The following is a 23956-nucleotide window of genomic DNA, read 5'->3' as shown; positions in this document are numbered from 1 at the left end:
AATTCAAACATATCAATGGTCAATATATCAATGGAGGTCATGATGATTTTCCTTTGTGGGAGTCCCAAATATTTTCCAATGTAATAATGACATGTTTTGTTTTCAAAGACTTATAGGTTTTTTGATGATGAATAATGTTATATGTATTAATTAATTTACTAATTAATGTATTAATTAGTATATTAACAGATGATGCAGCATAATTTTAGAGATTTTGGATATTTGTAATTTGTGTAACAGGTGAGATCAGTAATAATAGCATAACACTAGTTGGCACACTAATATATACATTAATTGGTACATGTAGCACAATTGTTTGACAATACAAAAATGTTTTATAAATCTAATAAAAAAGCTCTAATTGGGGGTGAGTTCCACTGTGATAGTGATGTTTGTGTCTTATTATTATTATTTTTTTTAAATTTTTTTGTCATTAGAGCTCTTAGAGCTCCTTCATTTAGGAGATGTATCATTGTTATTTGATGATGTATTAAGAAAAATGATTGTGAGATCTAATAAAAGAACTCTAATGAATTTTAATGGGAGTGAATTTCATTGTGATGTGACATTTTGACCTTAATTTTATTTATTTATTATTTTTTTTATTCTCTATTGTATCATTAGAACTGAACTTCAAAATTAAAAAAAACTGAACTTCAAAATTAAAAAAAAAATGTATCATTGCTCATGTATTAATGATTTCTGATGTTTTCAACACACCACCTGTGGACAAATTTTCGGGAAGAGATAAAGATGCAGGAGTATGCGACGTATAAAATTTAATATATTTAATTAGTTCGGTCGGATCGGGCTGAAACCAAATTGTCTAATTCGCTCCATCATTTATTGAGTTGGATTGGTCGAGTCCATCGGGTGAATTGGTTTGTTGCACCCCTTACTTTCAATCTTTCCACTTACTTAAAAATAATTATAAAATCAAAGGCAATTTTTTCATACGAGATTGATCTTAAAATATGTCATGATTTTACTTTTAATTATGAGTTTTCAATTTACAAGAAAATATACCAAACATGTTTTAAAACATCTATTATTATGATTTACAGTTTTAAAAATGCTATTATTTCATCATTCTTGTTGAATTTATGTATAAAAATTTTGTTTACAAATTATTTTGGAGAAAGAAAAGAAGGTAAAGCTAGTGGGTTACTTTTGGGAAATGATTGGGTGTAGTGGGTGCACAAATACTCAAATGTTGTTATGCCTTCCTTCTTCAGCCTTTATGTTCATGTGTTATCTATAGGATTTAGAAACCTTCCTTCTTCAGCCTGTAAACTATGCTTCATTAGCTCCACCAAAATTATAGACAGTGAAAAGAAAAAGAAAAAAAAAATAATAACAAAAAAAGAATAAGGAGAAGCCATCAAGGAAGGAAAAGATAAAGGGAAAAGTTTACACCGTAGCTCATAAATGACAAAAAAAAAAATTGTTGACACATGGACATGAACATAATGTGAATAATACATACTAACTTATTCATTCAAAATTTGAAAATCACATATTTAAGAAATCAAAAAAATTGAGAAATGTACAAAATTTAAATTTCAAATGCCAGTATCACTTTATTATAAACACAACCCAAACTTGTCCTATACCTTAAAGGCCCAGAGCTCAAGGTCTACTTCTAACTAGATACATATAACCTATCACCATTTTATAGCACCACACCACGACTTCACATTTTGTGTTTTTTTTTTTTTTTTTTTGTTGAAAATTATATGTTTGTACTAATTGTTTTAGCCTCTCTGGATCTCACCACATTTTATTTCGAGGTATATTGTGCTCGTTTCTGCTTTAGTGCCTCTAATTTTGCTGTTAGTGACTCTATCTCTTTATCTAATTCAGCAAGGTTGATCAATTCTCCAGTATCACTTTCCTGATGAATTGCTTCCTTCTTTTCCATACCATGCTTGTTCAAGTCTTCTTTAACCACTTTGCTTGAGTTTTCAAGACCCATGTCTCCAAGTTGGCCAACCACAAGTGACTCTTCTCCGAGTAAAAAGACATCCTCCTAAGAAACCAACAATGGAATCAATTTAGTTTAGTCAATAATTTGGTGTAGAGACATGCATGCCTGTAAAAATCAATGTGTAATTTTCAATAATGCTATAAACCCATAAAAAAAATTAACAAAAAAATGTACATGTGTGGCAGCACAATAAATTTTGTAGAGTATATATCATATTCAGAATGAATGCAGTGCTATTGACATGACATATTAGATACTTTTCTATAAAAAAAAGAAAAATAAAAAAATTATGCTTTTATTGTATTGAGTTACTTTTTATAACCCTTTAGAGTTTGTTAAAATAATTATATTTAGTTTTAATTGTCTAAACAAACTTAAAATAAATAATCTATTGCTGAACAATCTTACTTTATTGTACCGAACAAAATTTCTACTCAAAATTTTCAAATAGCACATATCTACATCAAAATTATACAAAATCACACCCAATTATTATACACGAACTTACACAATTATGTATGGTTTGACCATTGTTACACAATTAAATTGGCTTTGCTACATAAATTCTTAGCCCGTATTTGTTTGGACGGATTAGATAATGGAGGATTATAATGTAACGGATTGTTAGTTTTGGGATAAATAATTCATGGACTATTTGGCTAGAAATGATGTGTATCCTATATTTGTTTTGTCATGGGGTTAAATGTCTGCAAATGACTATTTTAGTGAATCTCATATTTAATTAAGAAATTATGAAGAAGAATAAATTTTAAAAATATTGTTTTGTTCTTTTGAATTGCTTACAATGGCAATGCTAAGTTTAAAATATATTTTATTTTATTTTACTAAAATCACTTTTAATTTTATTTAAATACGACATTAGAATTATATTTCTATTTATGATTTTGCTAATATAAAAAAGAAAAAAAAGAGAAGACTATTATATATTATGAGATTAATTTACACATGTTAAAAAATAGATGTTATATATTGGCTGTGTTTGGTAAGGCTAGCGAACTATATTTCCACCCTTCTATTTGTGCAAGACGTTTGGATACAGATTTGAAAATACAATTCTACCACAGAGTTCAAAATGATATTCGAATTCCCGTTTGGCACATTTCTCCCTCTGTTCAATCTCCACTGTGAAAAGCTTCCAAATGTACATATTTTCTCTCTCTTCAGTCTTTGCCATTTCTGAAAAGCTTTACGTGCAAAGAAAATAAAAGCTGAAGATCAAAGCTCAAGATTCTTCACGGGTCTCGTCTTCTCTCTTTGAATTGAACTGTGAGCTTCAAATCGTTACCATGCCTATGAACCCCCTTCCCATCCATAAATTCACATCCATCAGCTCCCAGAAATCAACGAAGTTTCACTTTGTGCGTTATGGAAGATTCACCTTCCGGGCAACGAAACAACGACAACAAAGAGGTAAGTAAATCACAAATTCATCTGGAAATTATATATGGGTTATATATATCTCACTGATTTGCACCTTCATCCCTAAATTCATCCCCAAATTAATTTGTCTCAGGCCAAATATGGTTCAATCTCCCTCTGTTGTAACTGTTGTTGGTGTGGTGGCCTCGGATTAGACGTTTCACCATGTTCGGGTCTCGCTCTTTTTGTTCTAGGCAAGATTACAGTGTGAATGGCCGGTTTTGGAGGTGGGAAATTTATGATGTAAGAGGTAAGGAAATGGAGTGAAAATGTAAGCAATAGGGAAACAAAATGGAAGAAGCTTCAACTGAGGCTTGGACTGAATTGAAATCGGTTAACCGGCCGGATAACCCACCGGTTGACCTGGAGGTTGACCGGTGGCAGTGGGGTTCTATGAGTGATCTGTTTGGCTAATTTGTTATGGCTCTGTTGGCTTGTCCTTGCCGACCTTCAAATGTGAAAGCCATGTAATTTACAACTCATTGAATTTTTAAACAATTTTTCCTCTGTGTTTGCCTTCAAAATGGCTTTGGCATAGGCTTTCTTATAGGCTCAATTTCAGTTGAAGAAATTCTTGACAGTAGGTGCAGGTGGTGGACGGTTGTAAGATTTATTTATCAATAATGGAGGTGATTGAACATATGCATGGGTTTGGTTGTTTTGCAGAATGGTAATAAATGTTGATCAACTCACTTCGTAAAGCTTCACCAAGCCTTTGACTCATCTTCATCAATGAAGATGAGTTTCATCAATGACAGGCACTGTGCAAAAATTAATAAATCAAATAAAATTGAATTGTGTGTGATAAATAGAGTAGATGTTACAAAAGCGATATTCGATTTTTTTTTTCTCACTCCTATATCATTTGTTAATATTTTTTGGCCATTTATTTGAACAAAACAAAACAATAAACAACAAATTATTTGTGCCAATAATTGTTAAAAATAAAAAATATATTTTATCTGAAAAATATGAAAAGAAAAATAATTCAAACCAAATACACAAATCAAAATTTGTTTGACATCAGTAATTGAATATTTATTTCAATTATAAAAAAAATAATTTCCTTTGTAAGTTTTTCAATTAAAAAAAATGATTAATGTAATTTTTTTTAGGATTAATTACCAAAAAGTCTTGTCTACATATTTGGTGGTAGCTTAGGTACTGTCAAAAAGTTTTTGAACCAATAAGTCTCATTTATAGGTAAAAAAACGTTTTGCCCCTTAATCCCAAAACTGAGAATGTTCTCAATTTCAAAACCGAGAATGTTCTCATTTTTCAAAACTAAGAAATTTCTCAATTTTTTTCCTAGTATGAACTAAGAGGTATGTGTTCTCTTCTTGCTTGATCACAATCTGTTTGGCTTTTGAGAAAAGTATGGAATTTAAAAGAAAGATAATTCTGCGAACTTGATACATTAGATTGCTGAATTGAGATTTTTTTCATAATTAAAATTGAGAATATTATACATTGAGAATATTCTCAATTTCAAAAAAAAGACTCAGCTGAACAACTCGCTCACTTCGAAATTACACTGCATATGCGTCACATGCACACTACACACCACACACACAATTGAGAGAAAGAGAGAGAGTGTGTGTGTATAGAGAGAGAGAGAGAGAGAGAGAGAGAGAGACAATGCAGAGCGATGGGGCAGCACAACCTAAAAATGCTCTCCAACTTCAACCACCACCACCACCACAATCGAGAGAAAGAGAGTGTGTGTGGGTGTATAGAGAGAGAGAGAGAATACAGAGCGATGGGGCAGCACAACCTAAAAATGCTCTCCAATTTCAACCACCACCACCACCACCACAATCGCAGCTTCGAAAGACAATAACGGTGGCTTCAACTACAAGCCCTCCAATCCCCATCTGCGGTTGTTCTCTGCATCGCTCCCGCAGAAAAGTAATCTAAGGATAGAGAAGATACTGGTTGCGAACAGAGGGGAAATAGCTTGTAGAATCACTCGGACTACCAAAAGATTAGGGATTCGAACTATCGTCGTCTACAGCGACGCCGATACTCACAACCTCCATGTGAAATTCGCCGACGAAGCGGTTCGAATCGGTCCTCCTCCGGCTCGATCGAGTTATCTCAACGCTTCGTCCATTATTGAAGCTACAATTCGTACTGGTGCCCAAGTAATTTGGTCCCCTAATCGTCTTGATTGCCAAGAAACGATGCTTTATGTTCTTGGATCTTCCGTTTTGATGTTACAATTGTGCTACTGTTTGGCATTTTGATTATTTGAGGTTTTATATACTGTTTCTTAATGATTTCTTAAACTATTTAAATCATTCTACAAAAAATAGAGATGATGGAATTCCAGTGCTAGTGTAGCGATGGCTGGAAGACGACCATCTGATTCCCAAATTTAGGTTTGGAAGGGTAAATTGGTCTATTAAAAATTAATGGGACTTGAAGGAACAAATAATTTTATCTAGGACTTAATGGATTATAGGTTCACAAAATGAGACTTGTATGTAGATGCCCCATTTTTTTATAATTAACTTTTTAATTGAATTATAAAAAAAGTTTTCTTATGAGTTTTGATCAGAATTTTCAATAGAGTATTGAGTAGTATGTTTGGTTATGAGTTATAACAATTTGAAATAAGTTTTGAAAACTATTTCTAAAACTCATAACCAAACAAATTTTCTTATTTCATATGTACATCATACATTCAAAACTTAATTTCACATTCAACTTAAAACTCAATTCAAAACTTTTTTCAAAACTCACAATCAAGCAAATTTTTCACACTCAAATCATAATTCCAAAACTCACAAACTCAAAATACAACTCGATTCGTAAATCATATTTAGAAAACTCTACCAAACACTACTATTATTTTTCTTTTGAACATTAGAAATATATTTCATTATTATTTTACTAATACAAAAGAAAAAAAAATATTATACATCACGAGATTAATTTAAACATGTTAAAAAAAATTCAATATGTTTAAAAGATAAAAATAAATAAATGTTACATATTTGAAGATCAATTTCACCATTTAATTAAGTTGGCTCTATCTGCCCATTTCTATTCCACACCCTCCATGTGATTAAGTTATCCCACACAATATTTTAAAAACCGGATTGGTGAGTGAACCGGAAAAGGGATTGGGTGGATGGGTCATTAGTTCAACCATCGGGTTGAACCGGAATCAAACCATGACGTCATAATTATTTTTCTATAGTTTAAAAATAAATCAAATACATTCATTTAAAATATTTTTACAATTTAAGATATATGTTTATCAAATTTTTATGTTTATATATATTTTTTATATTAATGTTATTTATAAAAATATTAATTATACATGTGTTTGAAAGAAATTAGTTTGAATACAATAAATATTATATATCTTGTATATATTAACAAGGAGCCACGGTGGCATAGTGAAAATTTATGTTCTTTGAGTTCAACTCCTTGTAGCATCATTTTTTCATTATTGGATCATATATAGCAAACCGGTCCGATTTGCTTTAACCGAGTTATCGATTTAACATCAGATTTGGCTGGTTTAGCTTAAAAAGATCAGTTTTCAAGCTAGTCTGAATTTGAGGGTTAATCCGGACTAGAACTTTTCAAAACATTGATCCGACATATGAGGGACTGATAATCCAACCTTCACTTTTCCAACCAAACATTAGACTACTCATTTTATTAGACATGAAATCCAATCTCATGGCCTAATCTCACCAAACAAACACTCCCGTATTTTACATGTGATCCAATCCAACAACTATTTTTGTTGTAGTACTAAATTTATTGATGGAATGTCCAACTTACAATAGATAGCATAATGTCACGGATTGGGCACTTGTCATCCTCCCGAAAAACCGACTCCACGGGTGATACTGTATACCTTATGAATTATGCCCGAGGACCAACCAAAGAGATGCGACAGAGATCTACCCTGCCTGCCTTGCCGTTCACAAACTAATGTGCTTGCAAGGTGTTTAGTGTAGAACTCGCATCCCTAATGAGTCGGTACTTGACATGTTACTACCGCCAATCCCTAATGCCCTCGTGACATTACCCTGCCTGCTTCTATGCTTGTTCATTCTTCTACCCATGGAAAACTCGTCCCTGCGGACACCACCCTTAGTGCAGACCCCACAATGGAGGTGCTTGGTGTAAGTCTCACGTATTGTCCCCATCAAAGTGCCTTTAGGCTGACTCTGATACCACTTGTCACGGACTGGATGCTTGTCATCCTCCGGAGAAACAAACTCCACGAGTGGTACTGCATACCCGTGAATTATGCTCAAGGACCAACCCAAGATATGCAACAGGGATCTACCTTGTCTGCCTTTCCGCTAACAAACTAATGCGCTTGCAAGGTACTTGGTGTACAACTCGCATCCTTAATGAGTCGGCACTTGACAATAAGCTCCAAACCTAATCTTTATGTATCAATAACTGTATGGTGCATATTGTTGGGTACAAATTTGGGGAAACTTTTTTTGGGTCAAAATAGCCCTAAAAATTTTCTTGCATAGAATTTAAAGCTGTAAAAGCTGAAACAGAGCAACTAACATTTCTAAAATCACAAAAACGTGCCAGTAAGCAATGGTGTACTAAAATCTTCATAAAATGTATACAAAAAGTCATGGGTTCGAGTCTCATAGACTAAGATCAATGGTAAAAATGGATTAATACGTATATGTAACGAAGAAGAGAATACAATGGTACAAAGGGATGTAGATTTGCTTACCTTAGAGATCATGCATTCAACATGAGCAACATAGTGGCATTCTTTGCAATGATAAGTGGGATCAATGAGATATCTCAGTTCCTCACAATCGTCACAGTATAACTCTGCAGTCTCATCCTCATCGGGATGATCTCTAATTGGAGAGTAGGTTAGAGTGAGCGGATGCCTGTGACACCGACCCTTGATAGTATCCGGTAAAATTGGAACACAGTGGATATGGATATTGAAACCACAGAGCACACACCTCAACATCGCGCTACAGTTCCCACAAGAACATCGGCTGCAACGAAACATTGTTCTATTAAAGAGGGCAAGAGGGTGCTCATGGAATTCAAACTTTCTAGGCATCAGAAAAGCACATTCAATCCCCAAAATGAACTTGCATTCCACACAGCGGTAATTGAAGCCAAAACTATAATCCTTCCAACACGCCTTGCATCTCTTGAAACTCTCCCATGGAGGCATTTTAGTGTATAGGACAAGCGAGTGTTGTGGGTGAAACGGGTGGTGATCGATCTTTTGTGGTAATTCAGCGCATGGCTTATGTAACAACAGTTTACATTCAAGGCAAACGTAGATCGAATCATGATCCTGAAATTGTGACTCACACGCGGAGCAAAAAACATCGAAGTTCTTGTCCTTATTGCAGAGATCCAAGATATGGAGATTTGTGTGGCTGAAATGTCGGATGCTAATCTGTTGGTTAATTTGGGGTTTGAGAGATGCGCAATTGATGTCGAGATTGAATTGGCAGGTGGAGCAGTGGAAGGTGAAGCCTCGGCGAGCCTTGCCACAAGCTTGGCACCTGAATTCGCCGCCGTTGGAAGGTGGGTGAGGGAGGAGGGTGAGAGGGTGTTGGGGGTGAAATGGGTGACTTAGCTGCTGGGGAAGTTGGGTACACAGTTTGTGGATGTGGAACCAACAGCCAAATTTACGGCATTTATAGCTTGGAGTGTTTCGGGTCATGACAATTTGCTCGCAGCATTGGCAGGTAGCAAAAATCGCCACCTGATCAACAAGGTTCAAGGGATGATTGTGGCTGAAGTGTTGAATCTCCATCACTCACAGACACACAGCAGCTTTGATCTAGCTCATATGCTTTCAATTAGGAGTGTGCACGGGGACAACTCAGTTCGGGTTTGGCATTGACCCATAACTCGAACCGACTCTATCGGGTTACACTTTTCTTAATCCGATTCCAACCGTGGTCGAATTTCGGTGGAGAATAAACAAAACCGGTGACTTACAATAACCCCTGGTAATCAGAGAGGAGGGAGGTTCAGAGGTGAGGTGTTGAGGGATACTAAGAGAGTGATCTGAGAATAAGAAGAAAGTAGGAGGAGAGATATGAGGTGTCAGAGGTGAAGGTTTGAGAAAGATTTGCTGGTTCACTCAGAGAGAGAGAGAGAGAGAGAGAGAGAGAGACAGAGAGAATATTAAAGAGAAGGCGAAGGGGGGAGATAAGCTTGTTTCAGAATAAAAAAATAAAGAATAAAGACATTGTAATTTTCACCGATTAAAAAAAGATTTTTAGGCCTTGTGATATGCACTAGGTAGCTGTTTTCCAATAAAATATTGAGCAAATTACATATATCCTTTGAGATTTTGTAAGATTATAGATACTTTTTGAGATTTAAGAAATTACAGATATTTTTTTTAAGATATTATTTACATAATAAATTATGGGACAAATTATTATGAAAATATAAATTTTAGGGAGGTGTCTTTAATTTTCGAAACTTCAAGATATCTGTAATTTAACTAAATCTCGAGAAAAATATATATAATTTGCTCTAAAATATAATAATATATATATATTTTTGAGGGCGCCTTAGAGCATCTCTAACGGTGAACTTCTTTTTTCATCAAATTTGAGTAAAAAATGACTCATTTTCTCAATTTGATATCAGTTGTTCCAATGGTTCATTTTCATCAAATCTACTCCGAGGACAATCAGTTGGTTAACCGACCGGTCGACCGACTGGTCGACTGGTAAGAGGAAATTTTTTTTTTGAATTGTTTGAACCAATAAATTTGAACAGTTTGAACCTTTTAGTGGTCGACCGGTTGATCGGCCGGTCGATCACCGGCTGGGCGACCGGTAAGACAAATTTTTTTTTTTTAATTGTTTGAACCTGTAAATTTGAACTGTTTGAACCTTTTAGTGGTCGACCGGTTGGTCAACCGGCCGGGCAACCGGCTGGTTGACCGGTTCCTCTCTCCAACGGTCACGCACAATGTTTTGCTGAATTCTGTATTTGGTCCTCAGTTTGATGAATCGTTTGGTGAAATCTCATTTTGATATCGATTTGGTGCAACCGTTGAAGAATCAAGCAGTAACTTTTTCATCAAAATTTAAATTTGATGTCAAGTTTGGTGAACCGTTGAAGATGGTCTTACAGGTTTTTTTGATGATACATATTAATAATTTATGATTAGATGCGTGCGATTTAAGAGTGAAATTTTAAATTAATGATAGATTAACAAATTAACGGATTGATAAATTTCGGCTTGAGGTTTCGTTTGAAAAGTAGGTTGATTTTTTGGCTTTTTGACTTTTTTGACTATTTTAGCCTGGGTTAAAAAGTTTGGTTTGGGAAGGACTTTTTAGCTTTTTGACTTTTTTTGTGAGAGAAGAGTGTAATGATTATGGATTGGATGTGATGTTTTATTTGTTATGGCTGAAATAGCCTATTTGGTCTTTTGGGACTATTTTAGCCAAAAAAGCCCAAAAAGCCTCTTTCCAAACAGAGGCTGAGTAATTTTAGATAGATTGGTGAATTGAAGAATATTTTAATTAATTATCAAATATTTGTATAATATATAATATTAATTTATATAATATTTATATATATAACACGAACTAATTTTTCATATACTATTAATTTGTAATAAATTTCGTATATAAAATTTCTCTCACATTTATTTTTACTTTAATATTTCATTATAGGTTAAAAAATATATAAGTATTAACTATAACAGAACGGAGTGGTTTCGAAAGCGGTTTATAAATTTTAAAGTTTAAACCGCAATTAGCGGATAGCGCTATACAAATTAACACAGATTTGTACAATTTTAACGGATTAAGTGATATTTTGCACAGCTCTATTTCTAATGTTTTCAAGGCAAATTTTGTGAAGGGATAAAGATATACTAACAAGTTAATGTATTTAGGAGTTGTTTGAGATGCCCTAAATAAGCATATTTTTTGACTTTTTGAACTAAAAAGTTGAGGAAAAAAATATAATTGTTTGGGTTAACTTTTTGACTTTTTATAGAAAAATATGTATTAAAAAATTATATAAATTAGTATATAGGGAAAAATTAGGATTAAGAATTATACAACCGTACTTTTTAACTTTTGATAAATAGTGATAATTTTTTAACTTTTTAAATACCTTTTAACTTTATTTTAACTTGTCAAACTTGAACTTAATTAATTCAGTTGGATCGAGTTGAATGGTTTCACAAAAAAAATTGCAGTTACTATCCATAGCCTATCGAATTGTCTGATAAAACCATTCGCAACATCATTTTTCGAGTCAGATTGGTCAGGTACATTGGATAAATCAGTTTGTTGCCCATCCTTACTTTCAATATTTCTACTTACACACTTAAAAACGATTATAAAATTAGACACAATGGCCTTATTTGATTTGTGTTTTTTAAAAAGTTTTAAGAAAAATTTTTTACAAATAAATTTTTAAAAGTAGTCAAAGTAAATAAATTTTTCTAAATTTTTTTTTCAAAACTTGTTTGGTTTACAAGTTTTCCAAACAAATCTCTCTCTCATACACATCAAATCAATCACTTTTTTCAAAACTCTCTCTCAAAATAATTTTTCAAACAACAATGATAGAGACCACTAATTTTGGAGCTCTAAAAAGACCACTAATGACATGGCACTTAATAAAAAAAGAAAAAAAATACAACACCAAGGCCAAAACATCAAATTATTCATGGTGGGGCCTACCACCACATCATTAATGGTAGCACTAATTAGTACTCCTACTCATTTTCCTTTTTCAAAACATCTTTTGAAAAAAAATCAAACCAAACAAATTTTCGTACTTTTTATCTCAAAACATGTTTCTCAAATACAAAGCAAACAAGCTTAATTTTTTTTATATGAGGTTGATCTTAAAATACGTCATGATTCTACTTTAATTATGAATTTTCAATTTGCAAGAAAATATATCAAACATGTTCTAAAACATGTATTATTATGATTTACAATATTAAGGTCAAGTTTGACATGTTGTCAGAAAATTAAAAAGTCAAAAAGTTATCACTATTCACCAAAAATCAAAAATTACGACTGGATAACTCTCAATCCTAATTTTTTCCTACACACTAATTTATAATATTTTTTAATACACATTTTTTCATAAAAAGTCAAAAAGTTAACTCAAACATCCATATTTTTTTCTCAATTTTTTAGTTTAAAAAGACAAAAAATACACTTATTTAAGACACCCCAAACAACCCCTAAAAATGTTAGGCTAAGTTTGGGAAATCTCAAAAAAATCAAAAAGTCAAAAAGTTACTCAAAAAGGTAAAAAGTTATCACTATTCATCAAAAGTCAACAATTACGGCTGCACAACTCTCAATATTAATTTTTCTCTACACATTAATTTATATAATTTTTTAATACACATTTTTTCATAAAAATTTAAAAAATTAACCCAAATATTTATATTTTTAAATTTAATTTTTTAATTTAAAAAGATAAAAAATACATTTATTTATCTTTTAATTCTTGTTGAATTTTGTATATACAAATTTTGTTTATAAATTATTTTTAGAAAGAAGGTAAGGTAAAGCTAGTGGGTTGCTTTTGGGAAATGATTGGGTGTAGTGGGTGCACAAATGCTCATATGTTATTGTGCCTTCCTTCTTCAGCCTGTAAACTACGCTTCTCTGAATGCCAAGTCATTGACAGCATCAGCTCCACCAAAATTATGGACAGTGAAAAGAAAAAGAACAAAAAATAAATAAATAAAAAATAAGGAGAAGTCATCAAGGAGGGAAAAGTTTACACCGTAACACATAAATGACAAAAAAATAAAATAAATAAATAAATAAATAATTAATACATAGATATAGACATAATATGAATAATACATACTAACTTATTCATTCAAAATTTGAGAATAGCATATTTAAGAAATCAAAAAATTGAGAAATGTACAAAATTTAAATTTCTAATGCCAGTACCACTTTTATTTTAAACGCAACCCAAACTTGCCCTGTGCCTGAAAGGCCCAAAGGTCAAGGTCTACTTCTAACTAGGTACATATAACCTATCACCATTTTGGCTCCGTTTGGTAGAGTTGTGAGAAAGTGATTATAACTTATAGCTGTGAACTTAAGCTGATTTTTGACTTATAAATTAAGTTTCTCTTTCCCCACTCAAAGAATAAGTTGATTTTTGATTTACAAAAAGTTATAAGTTGTATTGTTAAGCTGAACCAAACACATCAAAATAGTTTAAATTAAGTTAAAAGCTGAAATAAGTTGGAAATAATCCCTACCAAACAGGGCCTTTATAGAACTACACCATGACTTCACATTTTGTGTGTTTACTTATTTATTTATTTTTGAAAATGTTTATACTATTATTGTTTTAACCTCTCTAGATCTCACCACATTTTATTTCGAGGTATAACGTGCTCGTTTCTGCTTTAGTGCCTCTAATTTTGCTGTTAGTGACTCTATCTCTTTATCTAATTCAGCAAGGTTGATCAATTCTCCAGTATCACTTTCCTGATGAATTGCTTCCTTCTTTTCCATACCCTGCTTGTTCAAGTCTTCTTTAACCACTTTGCTTGAGCCTTCAAGACCCATGACTCCTAGTTGGCCAACCACAACTGACTCTTCTCCTAGTAAAAAGACATCCTCCTAAGAAACCAACAATGCAATCAATTTAGTTTAGTCAATAATTTGGTGTAGGGACATGCATGCCTGTAAAAAATCAATGGGTAATTTTCAATAATGCTATAAATTAGAAGTGTAAAAATGGTCCGCGGTCCATGGGCAGCCCGAAATCTGTCCGTGGTCCGGGAAGAGACCTTGGCCAGGCCATCATTTTGCAGCCCGGCCAGGCCACCATTGGCCAACCCAAGGCCTGAATACCCCCAAGCCTGAGCCCAATTTTTCTGACCCGTGGGCCGCCTTGGCCAGAATTTTGGCAGGAGCCCGCAAGACCCGACATAAGCCAAGCCGGGCCAGGCTAAATTTACATCCCTACTATAAATCCATAAAAGAATTAATAGAAAAATGTACATTTGTGGCAGCACAATAAATTTTGTGGAGTATATATCATATTCGGAATGAATGCAATGCTACTAACATGACATATTAGATACTTCTCTATAAATAAAAAAATAATAATTATTATGCTTTTATTGTATTAAGTTAATTTTTATAACGGTTTAGAGTTTGTTAAAATAATTATATGTAGTTTAGTTGTCTAAACAAACTGAAAATAAATAATCTATTATTGAACAATCTTACTTTATTGTACTGAACAAAATTTCTACTCAAAATTTTCAAATAGCACATATCTGCATCAAAATTATACAAAATCATACCCAATTCTTATACTCGAACTTACACAATTATGTATGGTTTGACCATTGTTACACAATTAAATGGGCTTTGCTACATAAATTCTTAAGCTATATTTGTTTGGGCAGATTAGATAAGAGAATTATAATGTAATGGATTGTTAGTCTTGGGATAAATAATCGATGGACTATTTGACTAGAAATGATGTATATCCTATATTTATTTTGTCATGAGATTACGGCCTCGTTTGGGGACTTACTTTTTTAGTCAACTAACCAAAAAGTTATTAAATTAGTCAAAAAGCCAACAACTCATACCAAAAAGTCAAAGATTCTCTTCTCTCTCTACTTTTTGCACATCTTTTCGTAATTAGCCAAAAAGTCATTCTAAACATACAAGTTTTTTTTACCTACATTTTTAGCCAAATAGCAAAAAAGTTACTAAATTAGCATGTTCCCAAATGAGGCCTAAATGTCCACAAATAACTATTTTAGTGAATCTCATATTTAATTAAGAAATTATGAAGAAGAATAATTTTAAAATTACTGTTTTGTTCTTTTGAATTGTTTACAATGGCAATGCTAAGTTTAAAATATATTTTATTTTATTTTACTAAAATCACTTTTAATTTTATTTAAATATGACATTAGAATTATATTTCTATTTATGATTTTGCTAATATAAAAAAGGTAAAAAAAGAGTAGACTATTATATATCATGAGATTAATTTACACATGTTAAAAAAAAAAAGAAAAAAAATAGATGTTATATATTATTTTTCTTTTGAACATTAGAAGTATATTTCATTATTATTTTACTAATACAAAGGAAAAAAAATATATTATACATCACTAGATTAATTTAAACATGTTAAAAAAAAATTCAATATGTTTAAAAAAATGTTTTAAAAAATAAAAAAAAAATAAATGTTATATATTTGAAGATCAATTTCATCATTTAATTAAGTTGGCTCTACCTACCTATTTCTATTTCACACCCTACATGGGATTGAGTTTTCCCACACAATGTTTGAAAAATCGGACTGGCGAGCAAACCGGAAAAAGGGATTGGGTGGATGGGTTATAAGTTCAACCGTTGGGTTGAGCCGGAATCAAACCATGACGTCATAATTATTTTATGAATATTTTTATAATTTAAAAATAAATCAAATACATTCATTTAAAATATTTTTGTAATTTAAGATATATATTTATAAAATTTTTATGTTTATATATATTTTTTATATTAATATTATTTATAAAAATATTAATTATACATGTGTTTGAAAGAAATTACCTTGAATACAATAAATATTGGGACTGGCTTCCCTCCAGTCTGATCTAGGACTAGTGGGTTTTGTCGGGCTTGTGGGAACTTACCACGGGTCTCGTTTTAATAATCCGAATTATTCAATATGTAGAACTCGTTAAGTACTATATGTCTGTAAAAAATCGCATTGATTAGATATTGACAACTATTGTATCGGATCAGATTTCTGTCAACCGTTTATTTTTTCACCATCTTTTTTTTTTATACAAAACTGATTTGATCACGTAGTTATCGATATTTGATCAACTTGATTTTTTACAAGTATATAGTACTCGACGAATTCTACACATTGTATCGTTCGGATTATCGAAAATGTACCTGTGGTAGGCCCCCCCGAGCGCAACAGTACCCTTCATCCGATTTGGGATTGGAGGAAAACCCTACCTATAAATATTATATATCTCGTATATACTAACAAGGAGCCATGGTCGCATAGTAAAAAATTCATGTTCTTTGAGTTTAACTCCTTGTAGCATAATTTTTTCATTATTGGACCATATATAACAAACCGGTCCGGTTTGGTTCAATCGAGTTACCGGTTAAACTGTGGATTTGGCTGATTTAGTTTAAAAAGATGGATTTTCAAACTAGTCTGGGTTTGAGGATTGATCTGGACCAAAACTTTTCAAAACATTGATCCGACATATGAGGAACTAATACTCCAATCTTCACATTCTAACCAAACATTAGACTATTCATTTAATTAGACAAGAAATCCAATCTCATGGCTCAATCCCACCAAACAAACACCCCCTTATTTTTTACATGTGATCAAATCCAACAACTATTTTTGTTGTAGTACTAAATTTATTGATGGAATGTCCTACTTGCAATAGATAGCATAAGCTCCAAACCTTATCTTTATGTATCAATAATTGTATGGCGCATATTGTTGGGTACAAATTTGGGGGAAAAAAATTCTGGCTCATAATAGCCCTAAAACTTTTCTTCCGTAGAATATCAAGCTGTAAAAGCTCAAACAGAGCAATTAACATTTCTAAAATCACAAAAACGTGCCAGTAGGCAATGATGTACTAAAATCTTCACAAAATGTATACAAAAAGTTATGGGTTCGAGTCTCAAAGAATAGATCAATGGTAAAAATGGATTAATGCGTATTCGTAGAAGAGAATATAATGGTAAAAATGGATGTAGATTTGCTTACCTTAGAGATCATGCATTCAACATGAGCAACATAGTGACATTCTTTGCAATAATAAGTGGGATCAATGAGATATCTCAGTTCCTCACAATCGTCACAGTATAACTCTGCAGTCTCATCCTCATCCGGATGATCTCTGATGGGAGAGTAGGTTAGAGTGAGCGGATGCCTGTGACACCGACCCTTGATAGTATCCGGTAAAATTGGAACACAGTGGACATGGATATTGAAACCACAGAGCACACACCTCAACATCGCGCAACATTTCCCACAAGAACATCGGCTGCAACGAAACCTTGTTTTATTAAAGAGGGCAAGAGGGTGCTCATGGAATTCAAACTTTCTAGGCATCAGAAAAGCGCATTCACTCCCCAAAATGAACTTGCATTCCACACAGCGGTAATTGAAGCCAAAACTATAATCCTTCCAACACGCCTTGCATCTCGTGAAACTCTCCCATGGTGGCTTTTTAGTGCATAGAACGAGTGAGTGTTGTGGGTGAAACGGGTGGTGATCGATCTTCTGTGGTAATTCAGCGCATGGTTTATGCAACAACAGTTTGCATTCAAGGCAAACGTAGATCGAATCATGATCCTGAAATTGTGACTCACACGCCGAGCAAAAAACATTGAAGTTCTTGTCCTTATTGCAGAGATCCAAGGTATGCAGCTTTGTGTGGTTGAAATGTTGGATGCTAATCTGTTGGTTAATTTGGGGTTTGAGAGATGCGCAATTGATGTCAAGGTTGAATTGGCAGGTGGAGCAGTGGAAGGTGAAGCCTCGGCGAGTCTTGCCACAAGCTTGGCACCTGAATTCGCTGTGGTTGGAAGGTGGGTGAGGGAGGAGGGTGAGAGTGTGTTGGGGGTGAAATGGGTGACTCAGCTGTTGGGGAAGTTGGGCACATGGTTTGTGGATGTGGAACCAACAGCCAAATTTAAGGCATTTATAGCTTGGAGTGTTTCGGGTCAAGACAATTTGATCGCAGCCTTGGCAGGGACCAAAAACCTCCACCTGATCAACAAGGTTCAAGGGATGGTTGTGGCTGAAGTGTTGAATCTCCATCACTCACAGACACATAGCAGCTTTGATCTAGCTCATATGCTTTCAATCCTTCTACTTACACACTTAAAAATGATTATAGAATAGACACAATTTTTTCATATGAGATTGGTCTTAAAATACGTCATGATTCTACTTTTAATTATGAGTTTTCTATTTGCAAGAAACAGTACCAAACATGTTCTAAAACATCTATTATTATGATTTACAATTTTGAAAATACTATTGTCTCATCATTGTTGTTGAATTTTACGTATACAAATTTTGTTTATAAATTATGAAGGTAAAGCTAGTGGGCTACTTTTGGGAAATGATTGGGTGTAGTGGGTGCACAAATGCTGATATGTTATTATGCCTTCCTCCTTCAGCCTTTATGCTTATGTGTTATCTAGGATTTAGATACCTTCCTTCTTCAGCCTGTAAACTATGCTTCTCTAAATGCTAAGTTATTGACAGCATTAGCTCCACCAAAATTATAGACAGTGAAAAGAAAAAGGAAAAAAAAAGAATAAAGAGAAGTCATCAAAGAAGGAAAAGATAAAGGGAAAAGTTTACACCGTAACGCATAAATAACAAAAAAAAATTGTTGACACATGGACATAGGCATAGTTTGAATAATACATACTAACTCATTCATTTAAAATTGAGAATCACATATTTAAGAAGTGTACTGACTTCACGATATATGCCAAAAGTCTAAATAAAAGAACAAAAGAAAAAAAAAAAAATGTAGGCCCACACTCCCTTGGATCATTCATGTGCATTTTTATATATATATATTTTCTGTTTATAGAAAATTGCATTTTATATGCTTAATCCAATAGAGCAAAGGCGAGCAGGGTGGCCACTTGAGGTCTCAAAATTTGACTTAAATAGAGGGTCCAATTAAGTTTATAGAAGTTGCTAAAAATAAATAAATAAATAAATAATATTTTTATTAGGTTTTAATCAAATGAGGGCCCCCAAACAGAGGACAAAGTAGAAAATAAGTTCATATTAGTTGTTTACCAAAAAATAATAAAAATAAAACAATAGTAGGGACAAAGTAGAAAATAGTTTTATTAGGGCTTAATCAAATGAGGGCGATAATTATTTAAAAATAATGAATGATTATTTTCTAAATGTGTAAATTATTTATAGAATATTTTTAGCTGTACCAGTTACATTTGTCTCTAGATGGAAAAAATTTCAAAGTTAAATTTGATCAAATTTAACTTGGTCAATAATGCCACAACACAAATTGAATGCAATAGCTATGTTATTCATTGAAAGCCAAGCTTAATTAGTCATTTTGGAGCTAAAAGGGCAAGAAAAGTAATGTCTAAATGATATTTTGTTAAAGTTGGTTCATTTTTTATTTGGTATTGTCCAAAGCTGATTTTTCCTGAACTATATAAAGCAACAAAAGTGGATATTATCATTTTTAATGATCTCTTCATATATGTAAGTAATTTTAATAATTGTACATTCGAGTCAACTTTGTGCAAGTAATACAAATAAAAAGAATGTACATACATTTTATCCATAATTTATTTATTTGTTTTATTATTTTATTTTTTTTTGTGAATATGTATGGAGGGCCTTATCTAAAAAGTCCAATAGTTGAGTGAAGAAGAGCCAACATGCCCCGGGGAGACTCACACTAGCTACACAGTACTCCGATGTAGAAGCCTCAATCGAGCACTTCTCAGTTGAGCTTGAGATGAGATGTGCCGAGCCCGTTCCTGCTTCAGTATCTCTAGTTTTGCAGTGATTGCCTCCATCTCTTTATTTAATTTAGCGAGTGTTGAATCTTCGCTATCACTCTCTTCACCGTCCTCTATCTCTATCTCTCTTTCCAATTCAACCACCAAGCATGGCTCTTCCCCTAGTCCAGGTAGGTCATCCTAAGCAACATTATTTGACAAATGATTAGGAATTTTCTAACTTTGCACTTGAACTTGGAATCGCAAATTCAATAATACGAAGATTTTGTTTCGTGTGAATTTGAAAAACCTTAATTAGCATAAAGTAGCAGTGTGGACATGTATGTTTAAGTGAATAGTGAATAATTTGGGCTTGCTTACCTCATAGATCATGCAACTAACATGTGCAACAAAGTGGCACTCGGCGCAGTAATAAGTTGGATTTGGTAGATACCGTGGTGTCTCACAGACGTCGCAATAAAACTCTGAGTTCTCGTCTTCTTCTGGCGAATCTTTAATTGGAAACTTTGTAAGGGTGAGGGAATGCCTATGACATTGATGCTTCCTGGTAAGTGGCAGCGTTGGAACACAATGGAGATGGAAGTTGAAGTCGCACTCGACACAACGAAAAAAATGGTTGCATTTGTTGCATCCACAACAAGCACAACCAAATTTATTACCCTTTTCATTATCCTTGAAGAAAGCTAGTGGGTGCTGATGAAGTTTAAACTTCACGATGGGCCTAAGCGAAACACAATTCATGTCCAAACTGAATTTGCACTCGGCACAGTGGTAGGTGAAGCCATTAAAATCAGCCCTACATGCCGTACATAATTCTAAAGACCCAATCTCATAGGCGGTACCTGCCTTGGTGAGAACAAGAGGGTGTTGCGGATGAAAAATGTGTCGGATCTTATATGGAAATTTAGTACAGGCTTCATGTAGCACGAATTTGCATTGAAGGCAAACGTATATTGTGTCCTCAATGAACTTTGAACACCCTGAGCAATAAGCAAATTTTTTTTCTGTGAAGCAAGGTATGAAAGGATGTGGGTGGACATGAGGACTGGTGTGACTATTATTATCATCGTGGTTTGCAATGGGCATTAGCGAAGCACACGCAGGATCCAATTCAAAATCACATTGGGAACAATGATATTTGGCATTCCAGAAAGGGCAACCACAGACATCGCATTTGAAATGTTTACCAGGTAGCCTAGCAATGAGGGTTAGAGGGTGTTGAGGATGGAAGAGATGATTGATCTCTCGTGGCAATTCAGCACATGATTTGTGCAAGACGATGTCACATTTGAAGCAAACATAGACTGAGGTCTCAAATATTCTGCCACGACACAATTCACACCGATAATCATCATCACTGTAGTACTTATCAGATGGTGTCAATGTCAAGGGACATTCATGGATGAAATGTTGCATCTCCATCTGTCTCTCTTGACCGCTTTTTTCTTTGTGTGCCTGCACATATTTGTTCTGCAATCAGTATTTCGAATCTGCTAATCATGTGTTGATGTAGTGTGATAATGTATGGGAGGTATCGGGGGCATGCATTGATTGATTGGGGGTGTTCAATGGGTTCTCCCTCCAAGAATTTCTCCTTTGTTTGAATGGTGGAGTGGATTCAAGTTCAAGAACTTAACAAGCCATTTCTGGGCTACTTTGCTGATGGTGGTGCTCTGGACATTATGGAAGGTACACAATAATCTAGTGTTTAATAGTATCAATCCAGATTGGGGTGAATGGAATGTGTTCATGTTAGATCAGTTTTATGGGTTAAGGTGAAGTCTAATGTGCCAGAGCTTACGGTTAACACAGCCGTCTGTCGTTCTATATAACAAATTGTTGGTAAATCCTTTTTTGTTAATTTGAATTTGGTGACTCTGGATTTATATTGGTTTGATTGAATTTGAGTTTGTTGTTAACTTGATGATGCAATGATTTGTGTTAGTGTTCAATTCATTGACATTTTTCGTGTTAGAATCAAAATTTCAAAGTAGGTATTTCTAAAAAACCGAGGAAATAAAATTTCAAAAAAATTGGAAGCCTCAAACTTTCAACTGATTTTTTTTGCCGAATGTCAATAGCAGTTATTATACTACGTAGGGCTGAAAAAAGAGTTGAGCGAACCGAACAGTTCATTATTCAAGCTTAATTTAAAAATTTTAACGAATTTTAAAATTTGTTCAAATTATTCATTAGGCTTATGGAATTGAGTCGAATGAATAATTGGTTGTTCAAGCTTGATTTGAAAATTTTAAAGAGTTCTAAAATATATTCAAGATTGACTTATTTACCTAACGTAGTGATCTCAAACAAACTTTTAATGAGCCAGCACGAGTCGAGTTAGAACTATTTGGTTCGTTTAATTATATTTAGGCACTATTTGACATCTCTTATATTAACATATTTTTTATTATCTTTTTATCATTTTATCTTTTTTGAGTCAAATCACTTCTCTATTTTTCACATATTTTCGTAAAAAATCAAAAAAAATATACTTATTAAGATCATCTCAAGCACCCTCTGAATCATATATTAGAGTATCTCCAATGATCTACCATTAGAGCTGCCAAAGCGATTTTATAGCAAGATATAGCAATGCTATAACTGATGCCATAACTGATGCCAAATTTAACCGAAATTTTGACAATTGCCAAACTTGTCAGTTCAACAATAACCAACCGTTTTTTATTTTCTACCAACAACAACAAACAAGAATTGAATGAAAGAATACCAATAAAAATTTAAATTACCTTCAAATTTTTACATAAAAATTTTCAAAAATAAATTATACAACAAATATTTTTAAAGAAAAAAATAGATAAAAAAATGAGGGAAAAAAATAAAGACTATAAGAACAAAATAATAAGAATAAAAAAAGGGGAAAAAAACATACCAAGTTCCGACAAACAAAAAGAGAAGAATACAAAAATCCTAATATTTCCAATTATGGGTAAAATCCCACAAGGAACAAATTGTTTTGTACGTTTAGGTGTGGTTACATGGCAATATAAAATTACAATTAAAAAATTAAAGTTCATCAATTTTGCAATGGAGGGAGGGAGGAGTGTCTGTCTGGGGGTAGATAAGAAGTGAGAGATCTGAGAAAGAGAAATGAGAGATGATTACCTTCTTCTTGTTGGAGACTTTAGATTAGACGCCTTGGGATCGACAACAGGAAACAGACAACAATGGTGAAAGCGGCGCTTTTGCTGTAAGTACAATTGGATCACAATGATGCCGATTAAGATGAAGACGAAAATGAAGATTTGATTGGAAGACGGCTACACCTTTCGGCAGTGATTGGGTATACTGGGGTGCACAAACTTACAATGCGATTATTATGTAAATTATATTAATTAATGATATATATATATATATATGGCTATACAAACTTTCACGGATAATTTATTAGAAATTCTCTTTTAAGTATTTGTTTTTTAATTAGTTCATAAAATATTTTTATATTTCTATAAATTATATTATTTTGGATATTTGATCTATCAAATTATAATTTTCATATTTAAGGTGTTTTATAAATAATTTTAGCTTTACAAATATTTTTTAAACCCCTAACAACTTAATAATATCAACATTCATGTTAAATAAATTTGACAGTGTGACAGTGTGAATATTCATATCATTTACACTGTCAATGTGAACAGTAAATCAAATTTTATCTTATTATTGTTAAGAATATTTTGATAATTATGTCACTCACAAGATCATAAATACCCTAAATTTTTATATATAAGGTTTGTTTGGTATGTAGATTGACTTTTTGACTATTTTAGCGTGAGGTTAAAAAGCCTCATTTATGATAGACTTTTTGATTTTTTTGACTTTTGTAAGAAAAAAAATAAAATAATTATGAATTAGATGTGACATTTTTATTTTATTTAACTAAAATAACATATTTTATCTTATGTAACTATTTTAGCCCAATCTAGTATCTCAGGCCATAGAATGACATAAC

General features: G+C 33.0%; 3 protein-coding genes across 4 annotated transcripts; all 3 read right to left on the bottom strand.

Annotated features, from left to right (window-relative positions):
• Positions 1-1467: 1467 nt before the first annotated feature.
• Positions 1468-9649, bottom strand: LOC114283816 (uncharacterized). Its single transcript, XM_028226685.2, has 2 exons — positions 8157-9649; positions 1468-2029 (listed from the first exon to the last, which is right to left on the bottom strand). The coding sequence occupies exons 1-2, from the start codon at positions 9213-9215 to the stop codon at positions 1781-1783; spliced, it is 1308 nt and encodes a 435-aa protein (XP_028082486.2). The 5' UTR covers positions 9216-9649; the 3' UTR covers positions 1468-1780.
• A 3996-nt stretch (positions 9650-13645) lies between these two features.
• Positions 13646-18420, bottom strand: LOC145802960 (uncharacterized). The gene is made up of 2 exons (XM_082895944.1): positions 17222-18420; positions 13646-14058 (listed from the first exon to the last, which is right to left on the bottom strand). Exons 1-2 carry the CDS (start codon positions 18278-18280, stop codon positions 13810-13812), a joined length of 1308 nt encoding a protein of 435 aa, XP_082752070.1. The 5' UTR covers positions 18281-18420; the 3' UTR covers positions 13646-13809.
• Positions 18421-19691: 1271 nt separating this feature from the next.
• LOC114283817 (uncharacterized) lies at positions 19692-23325 on the bottom strand. Of its 2 annotated transcripts, XM_028226688.2 has the most exons (3): positions 23110-23325; positions 20344-21438; positions 19692-20163 (listed from the first exon to the last, which is right to left on the bottom strand). In XM_028226688.2, exons 2-3 carry the CDS (start codon positions 21403-21405, stop codon positions 19924-19926), a joined length of 1302 nt encoding a protein of 433 aa, XP_028082489.2. In that variant the 5' UTR covers positions 21406-21438; positions 23110-23325; the 3' UTR covers positions 19692-19923. The 2 variants fall into 2 exon arrangements, with proteins under 2 accessions (XP_028082489.2, XP_082752069.1); XM_082895943.1 differs by lacking the exon at positions 23110-23325 and having other exon boundaries at positions 20344-21909.
• Between the last annotated feature and the right edge of the window lie 631 nt (positions 23326-23956).

The sequence above is a fragment of the Camellia sinensis genome, chromosome 11, assembly GCF_055761805.1.
Source record: "Camellia sinensis isolate YWXY chromosome 11, ASM5576180v1, whole genome shotgun sequence".
NCBI lineage: Eukaryota > Viridiplantae > Streptophyta > Magnoliopsida > Ericales > Theaceae > Camellia > Camellia sinensis.
Note: the sequence above shows the minus strand (reverse complement) of the source record. Positions and strands in the feature narration are given on the sequence as shown.

What these genes read in the sequence shown, in the direction of transcription:
- LOC114283816 (XM_028226685.2), bottom strand. Translation starts at nt 9,215, where the DNA reads ATGGAGATTCAACACTTCAGCCACAATCATCCCTTGAACCTTGTTGAT. An exon ending in TTGAATGCATGATCTCTAAG is followed by an intron (nt 2,030 to 8,156) that starts GTAAGCAAATCT and finishes TTGGTTTCTTAG; the next exon opens with GAGGATGTCTTTTTACTCGG.
- LOC145802960 (XM_082895944.1), bottom strand. Translation starts at nt 18,280, where the DNA reads ATGGAGATTCAACACTTCAGCCACAACCATCCCTTGAACCTTGTTGAT. An exon ending in TTGAATGCATGATCTCTAAG is followed by an intron (nt 14,059 to 17,221) that starts GTAAGCAAATCT and finishes TTGGTTTCTTAG; the next exon opens with GAGGATGTCTTTTTACTAGG.
- LOC114283817 (XM_028226688.2), bottom strand. Translation starts at nt 21,405, where the DNA reads ATGGAGATGCAACATTTCATCCATGAATGTCCCTTGACATTGACACCA. An exon ending in TTAGTTGCATGATCTATGAG is followed by an intron (nt 20,164 to 20,343) that starts GTAAGCAAGCCC and finishes AATGTTGCTTAG; the next exon opens with GATGACCTACCTGGACTAGG.